This window comes from Aythya marila, assembly GCF_965140915.1.
Source record: "Aythya marila genome assembly, chromosome: Z".
Classification (NCBI taxonomy): Eukaryota; Metazoa; Chordata; class Aves; order Anseriformes; family Anatidae; genus Aythya; species Aythya marila.
In genome coordinates, this window is record NC_139080.1 from 44,533,396 (window position 1) to 44,554,600 (window position 21,205).

General features: G+C 42.1%; 1 protein-coding gene across 1 annotated transcript; it reads right to left on the reverse strand.

The window, feature by feature from the left end:
* Positions 1-19,406: 19,406 nt before the first annotated feature.
* Positions 19,407-20,699, reverse strand: GAS1 (growth arrest specific 1). Its single transcript, XM_082784378.1, has one exon. It carries the CDS (start codon positions 20,551-20,553, stop codon positions 19,543-19,545), a length of 1,011 nt encoding a protein of 336 aa, XP_082640504.1. The 5' UTR covers positions 20,554-20,699; the 3' UTR covers positions 19,407-19,542.
* Positions 20,700-21,205: the final 506 nt, after the last annotated feature.

A 21,205-nucleotide genomic window follows, 5' to 3' on the forward strand; every position in this document is an offset into this window, starting at 1 on the left:
GCGGTGGGTGTGGATGTTCCTTTATATCAGAAAGAAGAAGGGAGAAAGACATTTCCCTGGGATTGCACACTGGCTTGTTTGGAGTATTTTCTGTGAGCAAAGAGTGTAAAGCTGGGCAGTTTGTTTGCGCCTGCATGTGTGTGTATGGGTGGGTGGGTGAGTGGGTGAGGGGATGTTGAGAATTCCTAATCCTGCAGCTCTCAGGACCTGGAGAGTTGTACCCCATCTGGGGTAACTGGATTAAAAATCTTTTCTCATTTCAAAGGTTTGATCTCAACAAGGGTTTGATGTGATGAAATCAAACTGGCAGCTTGGATTTGAAAACTATTTGGATTTGAACTTCCTGAAGGCTAGATCTGAGGGAATGGCTGGGGTGGATATGAATGTGGTAACTACATTAATGCCTGTATAAAGAGGAAAGTTGTGGTGGAGGAAATATAAAACTATCACATTTCTAAAATAATACTTATTACAGTGAGAATTGCCCACTAGTTAACTTTTGCCAATTAATAAATGGCTTTTGAGCTATCTGATTTTAACACACCCCCTCAGTGATATAAATAGAAGATATTGTCTTAACACAGGTGAAACTAAATAATAGCTACACAAATTATGTATTGTACTGAAATTACTACTTTTATTTTGTCCTTGTCACTACCTAGTGTTCCAGGGCCCCAAAGATTTCAGAGAAATTCAATGACCTACCCCAGGGAAGGGCAGATCCCATGTGACCTTGAACAAGCCACCTTCCCTCTTTGTCATCCTCAGTTGCTAATCTGCAAAACGTGGATAATGATAGTGATAGCATACCTATTTCACAAAGACTTTCTGAGGCAGGCATGCTGCAATGTTTTAAGGCATTCACAGTATTTGTGATGAAGCCTTGTAACAAGTTCATGCATTTTCTAAACTAAACTTGCATCAAGTGCTCCATAAAAGCAAATAAAAATCTACAGCTCCAGGTCTAATGTCACATGCATTTAGAAACACAAGCTGAGTAGAATGGTTAATAAATTAAGTTGCATATTTAGAAGAAAGTATGCAAAAAAATGTGCATAAACCCCTTAAAAGGTAGGGACTCAGAAGAAAAACACACTCTATGTACAGAGGGCCAAAAACACTTCAGCATTGAAAAAGCAAACAACTCAATCAATTCTGCCTCTTCTGTAACTGTGATATATATCCTATCTGGGATATACATGTACTAGCCATGGTCCTATTCCACACCTACTGAAATTGACAACAGTTTTCAAATAATGCTAGATGATAATTTTCATCTGAAAGAAATTATGGCCATTCTTTGGTACACTGGAAGGTGAAAAATTCTCTGAGATTCCCCCATCTAAAAGATATCTCCTGTACAACTTAAAGAGTCATATAGTGTAATTAATTGATGGCAAAATATCTCTCTGAGGCAGAAAAGATATTTTGTGTAGGTCTGTAATGACAGATTGTTATAACTTGTCAAGAGCACCCTGAAAACTCACTATATATCAGAATTAAAGGCCATCAACAGCTCTTTATAGTTGAGACTTTTGTACTGAAAGAATGAAATAGCTTTCCAAGTGACAGACATTTCTCAAAGAACATTGCAAGAATGCACTACGCATATTGGACCACCGTAAGTCCCAACTCCTTCCAGTCTAACTGTAGATTGACTTTCTTGTTGATAAGATAGATATGATATGATATGTATATGAGTGTCTGTACATGTATAAAAATGAGAATGTGAAAAGGAAGTCTTCTTCAATTCTCTGTAGGATAAAGGAAGACTACACACAAGGGATGTCACTCAGCTTGTATTCTTGGAAAAATCTTGGATGATTTAGGGATATTTCTTGAGATGATTGAGATCAGACCTGTGTTTCAAATATATCAGCTTACAAATTTTCCTTCAAAAGAAAAAGGTAGAAATACATACAGAAATTAACAGTGATTTATGTGCATTTGTAAACAGAATTCAGTATACCAGAATCCATGCAAAGAAAAGTTCAAAAGGATGGGGAAGAACAATCTGTCTTTTCCTTACATATACACCTACTATAGCCAAGTTCTGAATTTTCCAGAGGTCCTTTGAATTGTATAGTCCTGTCCTCTGCCTAGTTGTACTGATTTTGGCTGGGATAAAACTAGTTTTCATCATGCCAGCTTGAATGGTGCTGTGTTTTGGATTTGTGACCCAAACTACTGATAACATACCAGTACTTCAGCTGTTGCTGAAGAGCATTTACACAGTGCCAGGGTCTCCTCTGCCCCTTGTGCTGCCCTGACAGTGAAGAGGTTGAGGGTGCACCAGGAGCTGGAAGGGAACAGAGCCTGACCACAATGACCCAAGGAACATCCTATAATATATGATGCCATGCTCAGCAATAAAAGCTGGGGTAAGGAAGAAGGAAGGAAGGGGACATTGGGAGTTATGGTGTTTGTCTTCCCAAGAAAACATTACACCTGATGAGAACTGGTTCTTTGAAAGTGACTGAACACCTTCCCACAAATAGGGAGTAGTGAATGGATTCCTTGTTTGGCTTTGCTTTTACACAGTTTTTTCTTTTCTTTTCTTTTCTTTTCTTTTCTTTTCTTTTCTTTTCTTTTCTTTTCTTTTCTTTTCTTTTCTTTTCTTTTCTTTTCTTTTCTTTTCTTTTCTTTTCTTTTCTTTTCTTTTCTTTTCTCTTCTCTTCTCTTCTCTTCTCTTCTCTTCTCTTCTCTTCTCTTCTCTTCTCTTCTCTTCTCTTCTCTTCTCTTCTCTTCTCTTCTCTTCTCTTCTCTTCTCTTCTCTTCTCTTCTCTTCTCTTCTCTTCTCTTCTCTTCTCTTCTCTTCTCTTCTCTTCTCTTTTTTAAGCTAATAAACTGTCTTTATCTTGACCTATGAGTTCTCACTATTTCCTTTCTGATTCTTTTCCCTTCCAACTACAGGGAAATGAGTAAGTGGCTGTGTGGTGCTAGCTTCCTTCTGGTGTTAACCCACAACACTAGTCCTGATCAGCTACATGTTAATAGATGTTCTAGTCCCAAGTAGGTATGAGTATATGTACAACTCTACATTTATGAAATAAATTACTGCCTCCTTGTAACAGCCTATTGTCAAAAGTTGCTATTATCTTTTCTTAGCTTTAGCTAAACAACAATTTATTTCCTTTTCCTATGGATAGTGTGTTCTCTAGACCTCCAGTCATTCTCATCTCCCTTCTCTGGACTCTCCAACAGATCCCCTTTGTGAAATGCCATATTCAAAACTGTTACAGACTTCAACAGACCTTAGCAGAGCTTACAGGAGATAGGTTACTACTTAACTCGCCTTTCAGGCAGTATTTCTGTTCACAAAGGTCAAGTATATGATCATTATTTTTGTGATGGTATCATGTTACTGGCTCATGTTCAGCTTGTCTTTAACCACCTCTTTCTGTAAAATTGCTATAAGATCAATTGTTCTCTGTTCTGAATTTGAGCCTCTGAGTACTCATACAGATTAAGATGATACTGTGTTTTTCTATATGAAAATCTGTCATATTTTCCCCCAAACATTCTGCAATTTGCCAAGATCGATCTATATTCTACTGTGTTGTACATTGAACTTTCCTTCTGTGTCAGCTTCATGACATCTTCATTTTTAATATGCATATTCTGTAATCCACCATCCTAGTCATTAAGGAAAATGAATAAACCTAGTGAAAATGAATAATACCAGATGCAGAACAGACACAGTAGAACCTTACCGCATATATACGTCCATGCACTCACTCCAGTTTTGTCTAAAGCATCTCTCACTAATTTCCTTATGAGAATGCCAAAACATTTGCTAGAATCCAGATAGCATGTTACTGGCTCTCCCCTATCTGCAAAGTTTAATATGGTCACAGAATTAATCTGGGTGGATAGGAATTGGTTTACTTTTGACAAATCCAAGTTGTCTTTTGCTTGTCTTCTTATTTCACTCTAGGTCCTTAAAATTTATTAGTTTATATTATTTGTACCAATGACTCCATGGCTTTTTCTATCCCCTCCTGTAAGTTTCATCTACTCTTTATAAGTTCCTAGAAATAATGGGTAGAAGTACTGTTTAAAAGTTTTTCATCCAGCTTTTGAGTACTGTAGGATTAATTTTCAATAGTCTTTTAAATATCTAAGTGATATTATAATGGTGTCTAACTCATAACCACTGTATCAAGCTGTGTTACCCTCTTATGACTGGAGTTCTCACCCATTATTTACTGTTATTTTCTGAATTAATCCTTCTTGTAAGGGACCTTTTTAAGGAAAACTGCAACTATGAAGCAAAGCAAGCATTCTGACATTCTCATCATCACACCTGAAAAGGCAAGCAGTGCACCAAGGCCATTTTTGGTCTTCCTGTATGCCTTATGCACTTACAAAATGATTTCTTTACACCTGTTTATTTGTCAACAAGTGTATTAACTTTTCTGGCTTTAGTCCTCCATTTCTGTGCTGTCCTTCTATGATGTAATCACTTGAGGTAATTTACATTTTCTTCACACTCCTCCTTGTGTTAGAGGACTTCAGCATATTGCGGTTAGCCCATAATGATACTATTTGTCTTTCTACTCCCTGCTTACTGAGATAGTTTGGCAGTTGGTGTCATTCTGTCTTTAAACATAAGATTTTCTCACAGGACAAATCATGGATGTTCCCCAGGCTAATATAACATTATACCGCTAAGGGGTCAGGAATCAAAAAGTGTTTAAAACAAACAAACAAAACAAACAAATGAAACCAACCCACCAAACAAACAAAACAAAAACAAGCCAAAACAAATAGACAAACAAAAGATTATTTTCACTTCACGTTTCTGGTTGCTCTTTGGGAAGGCAAGGCAGAGCATATAAAGGTCTTGGGTATAACTGTAATTCATAGGTCACCTTGAGATACACAGACACAGACACAGACACAGAATTTCTAGGTTGGAAGAGACCTCAAGATCATCGAGTCCAACCTCTGACCTAACGCTAGCAGTCTCCACTAAACCATATCCCTAAGCTCTACATCTAAACGTCTTTTGAAGACTTCCAGGGATGGTGACTCCACCACTTCCCTGGGCAGCCTGTTCCAATGCCTAACAACCCTTTCAGTAAAGAAGTTCTTCCTAACATCCAACCTAAAACTCCCCTGGCGCAACTTTAGCCCATTCCCCCTCGTCCTGTCACCAGGCACGTGGGAGAACAGACCAACCCCCACCTCACTACAGCCTCCCTTGAGGTACCTATAGAGAGCGATAAGGTCACCCCTGAACCTCCTCTTCTCCAGGCTGAACAAGCCCAGCTCCCTCAGCCGCTCCTCGTAGGACTTGTTCTCCAGGCCCCTCACCAGCTTCGTCGCCCTTCTCTGCACCCGCTCAAGCACCTCGATGTCCTTCTTGTAGCGAGGGGCCCAAAACTGAACACAGTACTCGAGCTGTGGCCTCACCAGAGCTGAGTACAGGGGGACGATCACCTCCCTAGCCCTGCTGGTCACGCTGTTTCTGATACAAGCCAGGATGCCGTTGGCCTTCTTGGCCACCTGTGGATCTGTGGATGCATTTATATAAGACAAATGGTGCCAACAGAAATTGTGAATACCTGACTTTTCTGGAGAATTAAACTCCAGTTTATAGATATTATCTAAGTCTTGTTAAACTCTATTGTCTATGTTGAAAATATTAACCGTGTTATCCCAGTCACCATTTTGAAAAGCTTTTGACAATAACATGTAAAAACAAATGTTTAAATTTCATATAGCTTTATAGCATCATAAGTATGCCATCAATAAGCTGGATCAGGCATTCTAGACTTGAGGAATTTGGTCCAAAAAACATTTCTGGCTTGCTGAGAAATGCCTTTTGAATACCTGTTTCATTGATCTACTGTCACAAGGCATTATCTTACTAAAGTTAAAAAATATATTGAATTCAGGATGATTAAGTTCTGGGAATATCCTGTAAGATAACTGTTCTAAACTCTCCTTATGGTGGGAAATGTCAAGAAAGGGAAGCAGAGTGCACTATGACCTTTTGGCTGGATGCCAGAATGCTGCACAGCCCAGAGCAGAAAAGGCAAAATGCAAGTATTTGTATTTAAGTGGGAAGATCTGGACAGGAGCTTAAGACAAATCAGTGCTGGACATTTTATGGGTAAGTGCATTGTGTGAATCCTAGTGATAAAAATTGGAGGGGAGAAGGAGGGAACATGAAACATTTTAAAAAACTTATGAAATTGAAGTGGAATTTGTCCTTAATGATTGGTCACGCTCAACATTCCTTACTCTTCTACTCTTTATCATACTGATTGAATGGATTGCAGTCAGGCTACCAAGGCATAGACTGTAATGGAAAATAATAATGTGTATGAACTGTGGAATATTCAGTGTTATCTTTTATCTGGTAAATCTTTCCAGTTGCCAGCCAGAATACTGTAACAAGAAGCAGTGACCATTAATTTCCACCTCTAGATAGATCTGAACATGTAAACCATCTTTTAAAGAAGTCAAAAGTGAAAAGGAATAATGGGCTTGCCCCATCATGTGACAAACTTGCGTAGAAATTAAAAATAATAATAATAACCCTCTTGCTTTCTTTGCATTTCTTTCTTAACTATACTCATCCACCACAAAATGAACACCAACAAAGAAGTTATTTCATTCAGGGCAGTAGCAATGATTTGTGATTACAACTTTTCAAACACCCTGAGCTAGAAATACTTTCAGGATTAATTCTCTGAATCAACAGGCTCAAATCCATCCACATATCCCCAGACTTGTCTAAATCTGTCTAATAGAAAGGGAAAGGGTGTCTTCCTATAGACTATGTGTAGATCTGCTCCTCTTATCCCCACCACATTGTAATAAAACTAGAGGTAGTACAGAAAATAGCATGAAGAATAGTCAAAGGGATAGAATAGATATCGAATAGATAGAATGGATTCATGGAGAAAGAAGGACCAGGACCAAGAAGGGATGTGGTAGAACTCTTATAAAAACATGGTGTGGTATCAAGAAACATTTTTTTTTTCACTGTCTCTTCCAGTACAAAAGGTAGAGTCTCGGGTAGTGAAGTCCCATCAACAAAAAGGAAAATCTTTTTCAGACTCTGTAGTTAAGCAGTGGAACTCCTTGCCACAAGATGTGGAGGATGAAGATAGTGTAGTTGTAGCTTGACAAACAAGGCAGAATAATCCTGTCAATCCTCCCAGAAAAACAGAACCACTGGTACTCTAATTCCTACTCTTCTTCTTCATCTATCATATATGTTCTAGAAAAACTGTAAGTTACACGTCAGAAAAATCTCAGAAAAAAATCTTGGCAACTGGTCATGAAAACAGATTACTGCAAAAAACACAGGAATACATGTATTTGTGAAGTCCTCCTGTTCACATTGAATTAAGGACATGCTGTGAAATCATGACAGCATGGATAAAAATAATGTGGGCTTATTTGGTTGTTTGAGTTTTCACGTCCTTGTGTAACTGGAAAAGCTACATTCGTGCAATTTGGTTAAGAGATAGCCATGTAACTCTAGGAATTACTAGTTATTGTAGCGAACAGTAGTGTAGTGTTAAGAGGCACCTCTCATGATTCAGGGAGTAAAGGCTGGATTCTCAATCAGCACTGGAGACACCTAGCTTGGGGCTTTATTAGAGCAGCAGGATAGGGATGGGAAAAAAGATGCCCCTGCTTTCCTGAGGTACTATCTCCTTCTTCAGATCCCCCAGAACTGTTTCCTTGTGAGGTTCCAGCCTCCATAGGTTGCTCTCCTAACTCTCTGTGACTCTTCTTGCTTCAGGATTAGTTCTGTGCCTAGGAGAATCCCAGAAAATAAACTGATGGTGTTTTGAATATAGGGCATAAAGTGAAGAGACATTGCTGTAAGTTTTCAATAACAGTTCAAAACTGGGAAACCATGACTGATAGAGAAATTCAGTCTTACAGTTTAAGTGCGGTCTGCGTCTTCTGCGTCTTTTGTGGGGATTGATGTAAATCCTTGGTCATGACACAGGTTAATAAATATGAATAGCAGTGTTTTGTAAAGAGCAGCAAGTGGTGTCTCTTTATCCTAACTATATCCAGATATGAAAAAAAAATATTTTGTAGGGGATAGTGAAATTAATCCAGAAAAAATCACATAGCACTTTGCCGCAAGCAAGTGCTAAGCATCCAGCAACAGTTAGAAATATCCACTTCCTCTATCCCCCATATGTAAATTTTAATTATATGTAATGTAGCCAAACATTTTAAGACTACCCATGTGTGGGCAAAGTGATATGCACTTTATTAAATCAATACACAAAGCAATGTAATATGTTACTCTTAGATGTGTAGGTATATTTCATATTAAAATGCATATGTGTGCATATTTAGATGTGTAAGTAGCTCTCAAGCATGTTTTAATCTCCACATTTTGATGTTCAAAAGTGCAGGTTTTAATGGCAATATAATAATTGTATTGATTTATGTATTTATTAAAATCTGGGAAAAGAGGAGTTAGTTACTATAAAGATTAAAGAAAGTGGTTGTCTAAAGGACAAATTTTTTTCTTAATGTCTCTTCAGTTCTCTCTCTTATCTACTACCCACAGTTATGCTAAATGTCTCACTATTTTTCCATCAGGGAGCAGATAATAACTCAAAATCCTCAGCCAAAACAAACTCTTTTAAAATATCTTATGAAATAATTTCTCTTTGCAAATCCATAAAAATTGCCTCGAAGTCCTTATCAATAGAAAGGCTTAAAGAGGGTGCAGAAGTCGTTGAATTATGATGTGCTTGTTTTAATGAAATTCCACTCCTGCTGGGATGTTCCCTGCAGATTTTCCATATTTCAGCATGGGAAAGGTTTGATGCTTTCCTGCCGGTGCCAAGAGTTAATTGAAAACATTTCAGGATAAATTCAGCTTGGGGGCCAACGCTCCCATTCCTTCATTATTCTTAACAATAATAGAGGAGTAATACAATTATTAATAGGCATGTTGTATCCTCTTAAAGTGGCAGTGTGTTTCTGAAACCGTGTCTTTCACATTCTTTTTCTTAAGCAAATCTGAAACAAATGGAAGAATAGAAGTCTTAGGAGAAAAGCAACCCTGGCTGGTATATTATACTGTTCATCTTTATTTATTTAATTTATTTATTTATTTATTTATTTTGCAGCATTTAGCTACAGTTAAATATAAGCAGTTACTTAAAGATTTTTTATTTTTTTTTAATCACCCATCTAGATCAAAATTTCCTGAAGTTTCTTGCACTGGAAGCCCTGATGTGACATTAAATTATTTTCTTTGAAGGTACGTATATCCTCAGAGTAATTCAAGGAATTTCAGAAAAAGGAAATTTTGTAATAAAACTGCTGGTGTGTTAGAGATTAAATCAGTTTTTAAATCACATATTCTTCTTAGGATTTATAATTTTTAGAACAATGAATTTGAAAGTGTTTTCTTGTTTGTTTGTTTGTTTGTTTGTTTTCCCCCAGAATACATTAGATTCTCTTACTTGCCCAGGGCTACCTATCAGTAATCTCCTAAGATAAACAGTTTATATCATAACATTGCAGGAAATACCATTTTCATTTTCTTCATTTTCATTCTGGCTGGGAGTTGACACATTCATTGCAATTTCATCAGTATGTATGCACTCCTGATAAATTTAGTGTTGAAACTTGTGAAAGTTATAAATAGTAAGGGAAACATTTCCAAAATAAAGTTATGTTTTCACTTAGCGTATTATCATGGTTAAGAACCAAGGAATCAGGAAAAAGTTTTATCATTATTCTCTCAAAATTTCAGGTATAATTCTGAAAACATTTTTTATCTCTTCCTCACATTACTGCTCCACAAATTGCAAATCCAAAATGTAAAGCAGCACTAATTGTTTACAAAACAGTTTTGCCATAGAACTTTTCTACTGGAGGATCACAAAAACAGTTTAAACAGACAGGAGTTAAAGAAAAGATTCCTATAGGCTACAAACACTAAAGGCCATATTTGTACCACTTCAGAAACCAAAGGCTGTATCTGATTTACTACACCTATTCCCAGTTTTCAATGGAAGTCCTGATAGTAAAAGATTATGAACTGAGTCCCAGCTCACTTTGGCAGCAGATGTGAGAGTTAGAACTGCCCTGTGTAGCAGACTTTCCAGACAGAGCTGCGATGGGTTAACCAGATTTCTGTGCCCTGTCTTCATCTCCACTCACAGAAGGGCAGCAGGGGTGAAAGGGATTAGAACTGGAACACACTTGGAGCAGCAGTGCCCAGCTGATACAGCATCCCTGGAGACAACTGGAAGCAGCTGCAGTTTGAAGCAGTTTTATGTCTCTGGCATTAGGGCATGGCCTGGGCAGAATCAGGGACAGAGAGGGTTAGGAGCAGTCAAAGCTTTTCTAGCTTCTGCCTCAGCTCTCCCCAGGGCAAAGCAAGGATATGTGATGAATCAGAGCTTCTGAAATACAACCGTCTTCACTGATTCTCACTGCACAGCACTGAGGCCATCTGACCATGATGTGAGACCAGCTTCAAAGCTAGACTGAAAGAGCATCACTTCACCCTGCTTTCTCTTGAGTTGATTAATTTAGCAAATTTTCCCTATAAAAGCATTTGAGGAAACCAGTTGTGCTCCCATGAAGTTCAGAAAAATGGTAGACTTCAGGTAGCTTGTACATACAGAGGAAGTACTTGGTTGCCCCAACTCTTCTGCTTGCTTATTGCGCATACATTTGGGCAAACCAGAAAATATTAAGACCAAAGTGTTCCCAGGAAGTCTGAACGAGTCATAACTATTTTTGAATATAATGAAAGGGATTATATTATATACAGACTCCACATGTAGTAAGTGCATTCTTAAGTTTAGCCTAAAATAGCTAAAAATGAAACCACACGAAGTTTGTACAGCTCCAAATGGAAAAGGTTTCAGTTTCTCAGATTTCCATATCTTTCTCAACTGCTCCTTTTCCAACCTTTTTCTCTCCATTAGAGCAATAGCTTTAGCATCATAACATGTTCTTCAACACATTCAGGCACTCAAATTTACCTGTCTCAATGGGTTCTTGACTAACGGTCTAAGATACATCAGGCCAAACCTAAGCATTAATTATATTGATCTAATGCCTATTGATTCACATAACCTTATGTCATCTCAAATGCTATCTGTCTAAATGATTAATCTTTCCCTCTAAGTACAGAAAAAAGGCCATTGGCTAAATACTGACATCAGCTATACTATGTAAACTCAGACTACCTGTAACAGGAGTCAATCATTTGGAATTATGCAAACAAAACACCGGGTCATAAAAAGGTGAAATGTTCTGGACAAGCTATTTGTCACAAGTGTTCTTTCAGTCCATTTTGTACAATATACACTCCTATATTTCATATTCTTCTTCGTCTCCCTTCCTGAGATGGTATACCAAGACATATTGTGGGCAGTTCTGGTGTGTAAATTGAAATAAATTGAAATTGTTCAGAGGAGGGCATCAAAGCTGGTAAAAGGGCTGGAAGATGTGTCCTGTGAGTAGAGGCTCAGGACCCTTGAGTCATCTAATCCAGAGAAAAGAAAGCTGATAGGCAATCTCAGTGCTCTCTGCAACTTCCTGAGGTGGGGAAGTGAAGAGGGAGGTTCCCCATTTCTGATCCCCGGGAACCAATGACAGGTTGCACAGGAACTGCACAAAAGTGCACTGAGGGAGGTTCAGATTGGACATGGAAAAATTTCTGTACCATGAAACTTCATGATCTTTGTAGGTCCTTTTTAACTGAACTATTCTATTCTATTCTATTCTATTCTATTCTATTCTATTCTATTCTATTCTATTCTATTCTATTCTATTCTATTCTATTCTATTCTATTCTATCCTATCCTATCCTATCCTATCCTATTCTCATTCCGTTCCATTCATCTCCTCCCATCCCATCCCATCCCATCCCATCCCATCCCATCCCATCCCATCCCATCCCATCCCATCCCATCCCATCCCATCTGATTTCTCCATGTCCTTTATCTTAGTGCAATCTGCAAACATATGATATACTCCGGAATACACTAGTATGAAGAAGAAACATAAGATAGTGTAACAGTTTCTGTGGACTTCTGCTTTACTTCCTGCTATAATCCACTTTTTAACAGGTTTAGAATAACAGTCTGAAAGGGGGTAACATGGAGACCATCACTACCAAGTAATTATTCTGATCATACCCTCTTTTCCACAAGTATTCTAATAACCATTTTGTGACTTCACTCTCCTGTGTGGAATGCAACAGGATTTCAGAAGACAGGCAGGTATGCTGGTGTAGAAGTTTCCATGTTTAGATAGCATTGTACTAAAACTTATTGCTTGCAATAGCAACAGCAATTTCTCAACTGCCACCACTGGTTGAACTAGAAGAAGGTTTAGTGCCATTGCTGGTAGGTGACTGGAAATTATAGCATTTCCATTTGTTCTGTTTAAACTATTAACTTCTTAAAACTTTTAAACAACAAAAACTACTGTAAGCCAAATATACACCCACACAATGGAATAGTAGGCAATTGGATTATTTTAGTATAGGACACTACAAACAGATGGGGATTGATTTTTATATTGAGAGAACATCTATCAAGCAACGTTTATTTCCATGAGGACATGTGTTTTGTGACATGTGTGAGCATGTAATAGCTCAGATAGCACTATGCTAAAAATACAGAGTCAGAACAGTCTATATTTATATATAGTCATTCACACACATGGGAAGACCTAATTCACTTGTATTTCTATTGTTTTGAGGCTCCATGATACTGTGGTGATGAGTGTGAAAGATATGTTTATAAAAAAGTATTCTTCACAGAAATGAAAGAGAGGTCCCTCCTGTACTTTCAGTTTCTTTCAACTTGTCTTCCCAGTGCTGTCATATGTTTTTCCAGTCAAAATACCTATTTTTCAGTTCATAAGTGTTACAGACAGACACTTTTTCTCGTTACATTCCTTTACATTTCTGTATTTCCTTACTGTTATACTTCCTCCCCTCCCTCTTATCTCCAGGTCCTGTACTACATGGTATGTTTTGGTCTCTGCTCTCCTCTTAAACTTCCATTGACCCCTTCCCAACTATCTCCTACCCACTCTGGCCCTGTGGAAATGTGTAACCACCACCTCTTCTCTCCAACCTTCCTGTATTACTGTCTCTGCTGAAGTGTTCTGTATGTATTCCTGTGCCTGATCTAGCGAAAGAGGGTCTTGGATTTCCCATTGTCATACCAACATTAGAATCATAGAATTACAAAGTTATATTGATGGGATCTCTGGAGACCCTCTAGTCCAGCCATCTACTAGAAGATGCATTACAGCCAACAGTAGATGAAAGCAGCTGAGGCTCTGTCCAGTCAAGCCTTGAAAATCTCTAAGGATAGAGGTTCCAGAATTTCTCTGGGAATCCTGTCCCAGTGCTATGCTATCCCTCCTGGTGAAGTTCTTCCGAATGAGAAGTCCAAACCTCCCAGCCACAATCTGTGCATGCTGAACCTTCTCATACATCTATCGCTACCCAAGATGAGTAGCCCTGTAGCCTTTTTAACTCCCATTTCAGGAGCTATGGGCTGGTGATGGACTTTTCTTGGCCAGCCTAATGCTCAGATCCCTCATCTTTTCCTCTTTGGTCATAAACCGTAGCCATCCTCCAAGATTTCCACTCACCTCTTTTCAGTTTCATGATATTGTTGACCTTGAGGGAGGGGTTGTCTGGAAGCTAGGCACGGTGTTCAAGTACAGCATTATGAACACCAAGAAGAGCAGCACAGTAAATTTCCTCTCTGGCCTCTGAAGGCAGGGAAAATATCCTCTCCAAAGCTGAATACTCACCTTACTACCACATTCCTTATCCTTTCTGGCCCTGACAACATTATTAAAGCTGGCTAGCTATTATTAATACTATTGTTATTTATTATTATTATTCCCTCTGTCATATTCATTCTGTGTATCAGTTAACTTATCCTTTTTATTATTATTATTGTTATTATTTTTTATTATTTTCTTTCTCCTTACTAGCAAGAAGTTCATTCTCCAAACCTTCTTTACACCTTAGTTATCTCCTTTCCTCACCCTTTCTTCCTCTCACCTATTCAAAATAACTAGTCTTGAACATGGTTCTCCCTTTACACAGCAATGTTTTTGCTGTGTACCACTTCATTAATGTATTTCTGGATTGCCTACTACAAACACGTCACCTCTGCCCCTCCTGCTAAACCTCTGTCCTTCTATTACCTTCTAGGACAATTCCAGGTCGTTCCTCTTTCCCCTCCCTGCTGCATGTTCAAGGTATAATATTAGCACTACAACCCTTTCTGTTTACAGGAGTGTCTCTTCAAGAACTTTCACCCTCTACATTAATATCCACTTGGCTTATAATAAATTCATGAAAAACTTTTTTTTTTAAAAAAAAAGCTCTTTTCTGTCAATGGCTGTCTTGAAGTTGGGTACCAAGTGTTGATTACTAGCAGTAGCTGCATAAATCATGCCCCTTTATTGTTTTATTTTTATGCCCTTCAGTTACATTTGTGCTGCCTGAGTTTTGGAGGTAAATATCCAAAATATTAGCTGAAAGCTTCCTCAGAAAGCAAATCTTTCCCACATCCTTCCCTGCAGTTCCTCTTTAAGAGGTGTCAGCATGGCTGAGAGAATGAAGTGGCTCCACATTGTTTGCCTGAACTATTATGTGTTTAACATTTCCATAACAAAAGTGCCACTCGACTTCTCCCCGATTAATGCAGCTCGAGGGCTCTTGTCCTCCTTTAATAAAACATTGTTGAAATCATTTATTTAGAGCCCCTGGTTACTAGTGGGAGAATGACCATCTTTGTGCCAAAATATAGTGTATACAGTCCACTATTTTGTAGTAGATCATTCTGTTATTTAAGAAATTGATTAAATGGATGTCTTAGAAAGTATTTATGCTAATAGCGCATTACTTATGTCATTCAGACAGTCAATGTGAGCCTTTTCAACTGTCTACCACAGCCAATGCCTCAAGTAAAATACAGTAACTTTCGACTTTACTGCTTACCAACCTGTATCACAGACTTGAAATCTCACACAGAAGCACTGCTCTTCCCACTTGAAAATGTTTTGTCCTGCAAAGGTACCTACTTTTCCAGAGGACTTCCAATGGGCTATCACAGGCAGCATGGCAGTGTGTGGTGTTATTACTGGGACAGGAACAAAATCGACTGAAGGTCTGAATTTGTTTTAGTGACAGTGAAAACACAGGTCAACTCGGTCCCTCAAGCAGTGTTTTCCATGACTCAGCTGGTGATGATTTTGTGTCCCACAACTGTCTCTACATGCACCTTGGCTGCTCTGAAGTTCCTCTCACCCTCTTCCAGGGCACTTGAAACAACAACAACAACAACAACAACAACAACAACAACAACAGCTAGTATTCATTAAATTCTGAATAACTTTGGATCTCACTGAGAAGAAATTTCTTGTCATACACTTGCAAAGTTGTCTGCAGTCACCTTTACACCCCTATTCATTACATACACGTTATACACACAGTGAAATTTCTGGTACCCTGGCAGCTCGTAGAAGCAGTGGAGAGAGGGCTGCAACTAAAATCCATCAGGCTTTCCAATGAGACTGTAAAAGAGCTGGCCAAACCAGATCTTTCCTTTCCCTCATTGTAGGGCTTTGTTTCATAATAATTTTGAAAGTTACTTATGCCTGCCTGTATATATCCGTACATATTGTTAAAAATAAACAGAGACCTTATGTTATGTCCATTGTGATGGCATACAAAAGCTTTGCTGTGCGCTTGGGTGATCAGTGAAGCTTGAATCTCCCTCTATTTACTGTATGGTCACTGTCAGTTCAATGAACTGCCTCCTTGTTCTCCACCATTGTCCCACACTCCCTTAAACATTTGTCACTGAAGTGCCTCCAAAGACAAATAAACTGTCACCAAGAATTCAAACCTGGTAACTGGGAATAAAAAGGGAGCAGAACCTACTGGATTATTTTACATGGAATGGTAGAGAGCTCCTTCTCCCCCCAGAAGAGACTGGCTGGACAGGACCTTGGCAAAGAGCGCTTTCAAATATCCATACAGATGAGAACTTCCCTTCCTGTGGAAAATCTCCCTCTGTCAGGGAATGTCAAGTCTTTTCCTCATTTAAAACTGTCCTTGCTACATCCCCTGACATTTCAAGAATTTCCATTTGTCTCAAAATCAGGCAAAAGAAATATGAATTTGATGGACATCAACATCTGCAGAGGCTTTGTAGGCTGGAACACATACCAATACAGTCAGCCATTCCTCCTGGAAATCGTGCTTTCCTCTGACAACGTGACAAAACCCACGGAGTTATCTCCTCACGGGGAGGAGCTCATAGGACAGGATTAGTTCAGCTGTATTTATTGTACAATTATTTAAATTAAAACAATCCACTTTCTGTGGGGAAGGAAGCACATAGATGCCTCCCTCCCCAGTGGTGCTCGGTGTTGATTTATTCCGGGCAGATGCTTTTGACAGGAGCCTGTAAAATCAAGTCTTGAGTTTATTGTAGCAGTTAATTATCAGTCCTTTTCTAGTGCTAATGTCTTTGCTCCTTGCTGAAGAAAGATAAAGGCTTTTAGCTGGAACTTAATTTTTCATCAACAACGAGTTAAATAGTACTTGTGGGCACAAAATGTTGACGATCTGAAAATATGTCTCTGAGCATCTCCTGAAGAACTGCAGAAAATACTTAAGATCATCCCTAGACAAAACACTCAGTGTTTTGTAAAGAAAGCCGATTCTATTTACAAGTCTCACCCAAATACTCCATTCTCTTCCTGAAGAAACAACGTTTCCAGCTTTCTTTTAACAATAAGTTTACTCAACCATTCAGATGACTTTAAAAACGAACTTCAGATCATAGCCACACACCATACTCATACACTCGCTTGGAATCACCACTATTTGTGGGTGGGTTTGTGTGTCCACGTGTGCCTGTGTACATTTATCTCCGGGCAACCTAATCAAATTCACACCCTAAAGACACAGTAAAATAATCTGTCAGTGAAAAAACTAATCCAGGAGTGGGGATTTATATTTTTGTTGATTTATACAACAGGCAGATGTGGATTTGCCCTCTGTCGAGCTCTGGTAAGATGAAAAAGACACTATCTTGCTAATCTGTCGCCCCCTCAGTCAAAGTTTATTTGTGGTAGCTTTTAAACTTCTGACTTGCGTTCCAATCACGGCATTTAAAACGAAAAGCTTTAAATAAACACCATGAATAGAAGATAAATAAACTTTTTCCCCTTTCTTTTTTTTTTCCCTTTTCTTTTGTGAGTGAGTGTGTGTGTGTGTGTGTGTGTGCGCGCGAGTGCCTCGCTTGACGCAGTCCAAACTCTGATCCCCAGAGGACTGAGCTCTCTCTTTTGTGTTAATGTTTAAAAGATTTTCCAATGCTGGAGTTTATTCCTACTGCAAACATTTCTATTTACAAGGTCAAGTGTATCAGCACTCGACACAGCTTAAGAGTGTAATTATTTATCTAAGGGCGTTTGAGTGTAGATCAGTAGCTCTGGCAGCAAACCAGGCTTCAGTACGAAGCAAAGCAACTCCTAAGAACACTATTACAAGATCTGGTAATTGCAGATCCCCCCAGTTTGTTTACTTTCATGTTCCTCGCTGTGGCAGAAGGCAGGCTGAGCGGCAAACCTCCGTGCATTTGGTTGCAGCTCCCTGGATGGACGCACCACCACCTGCCTGCAGCCTGTCTGTCTCTGCGCTGTGCATGTCCCACCGTCCGCTGGTTTGTGCGGCTAGGAGCATCCTGGAGCGTGTCAGCAAGAGCAACAGGCCTCCACTTCGTGGAGAAAGCGTGGTGCACGGGGAACTAATCCTACGTACAGGGCAGGAGCAGCGTCCTTGAATTGCTTTGCTCGCTTCCAGTACCGGCACGTTGCCATGCCAACGCATTATAAAATCAACCACTCTTTTAAAGTAGTATTTTCAAAGCTGTATTTACTTCTCGCATGTAATTATTCATTAACGTGAGAATAGCAGTAATTTACATCTATGTAACGTATTACAGGCAGACAGAGATTCTTGTTTGTTTGATTGTTTTTGGTTTGTTATTCTGCGGCTCGCTCCCGCCCCCCCATCCAACCTCGGGTGCCGAGAGTTCAAGTGTCCCTGGAAAACAATTTCACCACATCCATTATTTAAAGCTCTTTCTTTACTAATTTACACGTTTAGAAAATACAAAAAGCCGTACATATTTAAAACATAGGCCTTTTTTTATGCCTTCTATAAAAAATACAAAGTTTTAAGGCAGCTTGGAAATGCGTTTATACAATTCTACAGTGTTCATAAAGGCTCTCCAAATAAGAAAGTTAACTTCAAATCTATAAAATACACTGTACATTTGATGTTCTACAGAATACTTCAGTGAATCTTTGTTGCTGGTATCCCTTTAAACATAAAAAGAAATCTGTACCTTTCCAGAAAATAATAGCAAATGTAATTACCTGGCAAATAGGATGTGGATTTAAAACTTTTTTATTTTTTTTTTTTAAATAAATTATCCCCATGGCATACAATTTATAAAATTGTATATACAAAGAAGAGCGACTGGTAACAAATCCCAGTTTTAAATACATTTTTTTTTTTTTATATAAGATTTACCAGAGGTCAGCACCCTGATATGACAAGAGGCAATATAACTTTTCAGGATATTTGTACATACACATGTTCTTGAGTTTAAAAGTGTCTTTCAAAGATGGCAGTGCAGAGCTCTTTTAAAACAAAAGTTCCATTGTTCAGTATAGCCAACAACTCTTGAGAAAAAAAAAAATCATTTTTGTATAGCGCTAGGTTAAAGAGGAAGAGACGGTTGCTGGCAAGCTTTTGTTACAAGGAAGACGTGTGTGCAAGAGGGAGTGCTGTAAACCACCGGACTTACTCGGACTGTTATCTCCTTACACTCAATTAGCGGCAGATGCAGCGTAACCCTCTCTCGGGCATCCCTGCACCGCGAGCAGCGATACTCGGTGAATGCTAATCAAGTTGTTTAACCAGCACGGCAACGGCTTTGGCAGCGAGTGTGGGTAGCTCACCTCTTTCTAACCTTCATGTCAAAATGCTTTTTTTTTTTTTTTTTTTTTTAAGAAAAAAAAAAAAAAAAAAAAAAAAAGGAAAAGTCACCACGACGACCAGCACGCCCCCACTTCAGCTCAAGGCCCGCAGTCCTTCCCCCCGCTGCCGGGCCGTGCCGGGCCGGATTGCACAGTGCACAGCCGGGTGGGGAGGGACGAAAAAGGGAAAAGGGGAAGGGAAAAGGGGAAAAGGAAGGGAAAGGGAAGGGAAAGGGAAGGGGAAGGGAAGGGAAGGGAAGGGAAGGGAAGGGAAGGGAAGGGAAGGGAAGGGAAGGGAAGGGAAGGGAAGGGAAGGGAAGGGAAGGGAAGGGAAGGGAAGGGAAGGGAAGGGAAGGGAAGGGAAGGGAAGGGAAGGGAAGGGAAGGGAAGGGAAGGGAAGGGAAGGGAAAGAAAGGGAAGGGAAGGGAAGGGCAGGCACGGGGGCTCGGCTCGGCTGGGCTCGGGGCGCGGTGCCGGCTAGAGGCCGGCCAGCAGCCGCAGCAAGATGGAGGCCAGCAGGGCCCCGGCGGCGGCGGCCCGCCCGGCGCTGTCCGCCTGCATGGGGAAGCCGGGCTCGGCGCCCGCATTGTCCTCCGCCTCGTCCCTCCCCTTCTGGCTCGGCTCCTCCTCGTAGTCCTCGTCGTAGTACTCCTCCAGGCCGCCGTCCGAGCCGCCGCTGCTGCCGGCGCCGTTGCTGCCGGTGTCGGCGCCGAAGCAGAGGCGGGCCATGTTCTCCTTGACCGACTCGCAGATGGGCCGCTCCAGCCCGTCGCAGACGCAGTCGTTGAGCAGCACGGCCTTGGGCACGGCCAGCATGTCCTCGATGACGGCGCGGCACTCGGCGGTGCAGCGCAGCCCGTTGAACAGCTTCCCGCAGTAGGTCATGTAGCGGTTCAGCGCCTGGCTGCACCGGCTGTCCCAGTCGCAGCGCCGCCGCGCCTCGGTGCAGCCCATCACCCCGCCGCCCCCGCCGCCGCCGCCGCCGCCGCCGGGGCCGGGGCCGGGGCCACCCCCGGGGCCGCCCCCGCCGCCCCCCGCGCCGCCGGCGGAGCTGGTGCGGGGCAGGCAGGGCTCGATGGCTCGCTTGGTGGCGCGGCAGTTCTCGTCCTGCGCGCAGTCGCAGTCCTCCAGCGCCGGGCCGCGCCGGGTGTGGTTGAGCTGGATGAGGGCCGCGATGCAGTGGCTGGGGCAGCGCCGCCGGGAGGCGGCCGAGCCCGCGGCGCCCAGCGGCACGTCCCCGGCGCCGGCAGCCGGCGGCGGCTGCTGCTGCAGCAGCACCGGGGCGCACGCCTCGGCGTACTGGTTGTAGGCGTAGCTGCACTCGGGCTCCCCCTGACACTGCAGCACCGCCTGCCAGCAGATCAGCCGCCGGCCCTGCACCAGCGAGCCCCGCGGCGGCCACACGGCGCCCAGCGCCGCCGCCACGCACAGCCAGGCGGCCGGCCGCGGCCAGCACAGCCCCCCGCCGCCGCCGTGCCGGGCCAGCATCGCGGGCGGCGGCCGCGGGGTCGCGGGGGAGAGGCGCTGGTAGGCGAGGAGGAGGAGGAGGAGGAGGAGGAGGTGGTGGTGGTGGCGGTGGAGGAGGGGAAGGAGCGGGAGCAGGAGGAGGACGAGCAGGAGGAGGAGGAGGAGGAGGAGAAGGAGAAGGAGCTGCCGCCGGTGGGAAAGTTTGCGAAGCTCCTGCCGACCGTGCGCATGGGGTCCCCTCCTCGCATCAATCCATCCGCGCGGCCGGCGGGCCCCTGCAGCCCCCGCGGCTGGAAGCGGCCCCGGGGCCGGCCCGAGCCCCCCCAGCCGCTGCTCCCGGCTGGGCGACGGGCGGGGGGCGCGGCGGGCACTCAGCGCCGGCGGGGGCGCGGCGGGCAGCGGCTCCGGGCTGCGCTCGGGGTCTTGCAGGACGCGCCGGGCTTGCTCATGGTGCTGCCGCCCCGCTCCTCGTGCGGCGCCGTGCCTCCCTCGCTCTGCCTCGCTCTCTCTTTTTCCTCCTCTTTTTTTTTGCACGAAATAAGTGCCCGGCCGCTGCTGCTGCCGCCGCCTCCTCGGGAGCCTCTATCTCTCCGCTCGCAGCATCGCTGCACATGCCAGCCGCTCCGATCCCATTCACGGTCCCGGCGCCGCTCGCTGGCTCTCGCTCGGCGCG

What these genes read in the sequence shown, in the direction of transcription:
- GAS1 (XM_082784378.1), bottom strand. Translation starts at nt 20,553, where the DNA reads ATGCTGGCCCGGCACGGCGGCGGCGGGGGGCTGTGCTGGCCGCGGCCG.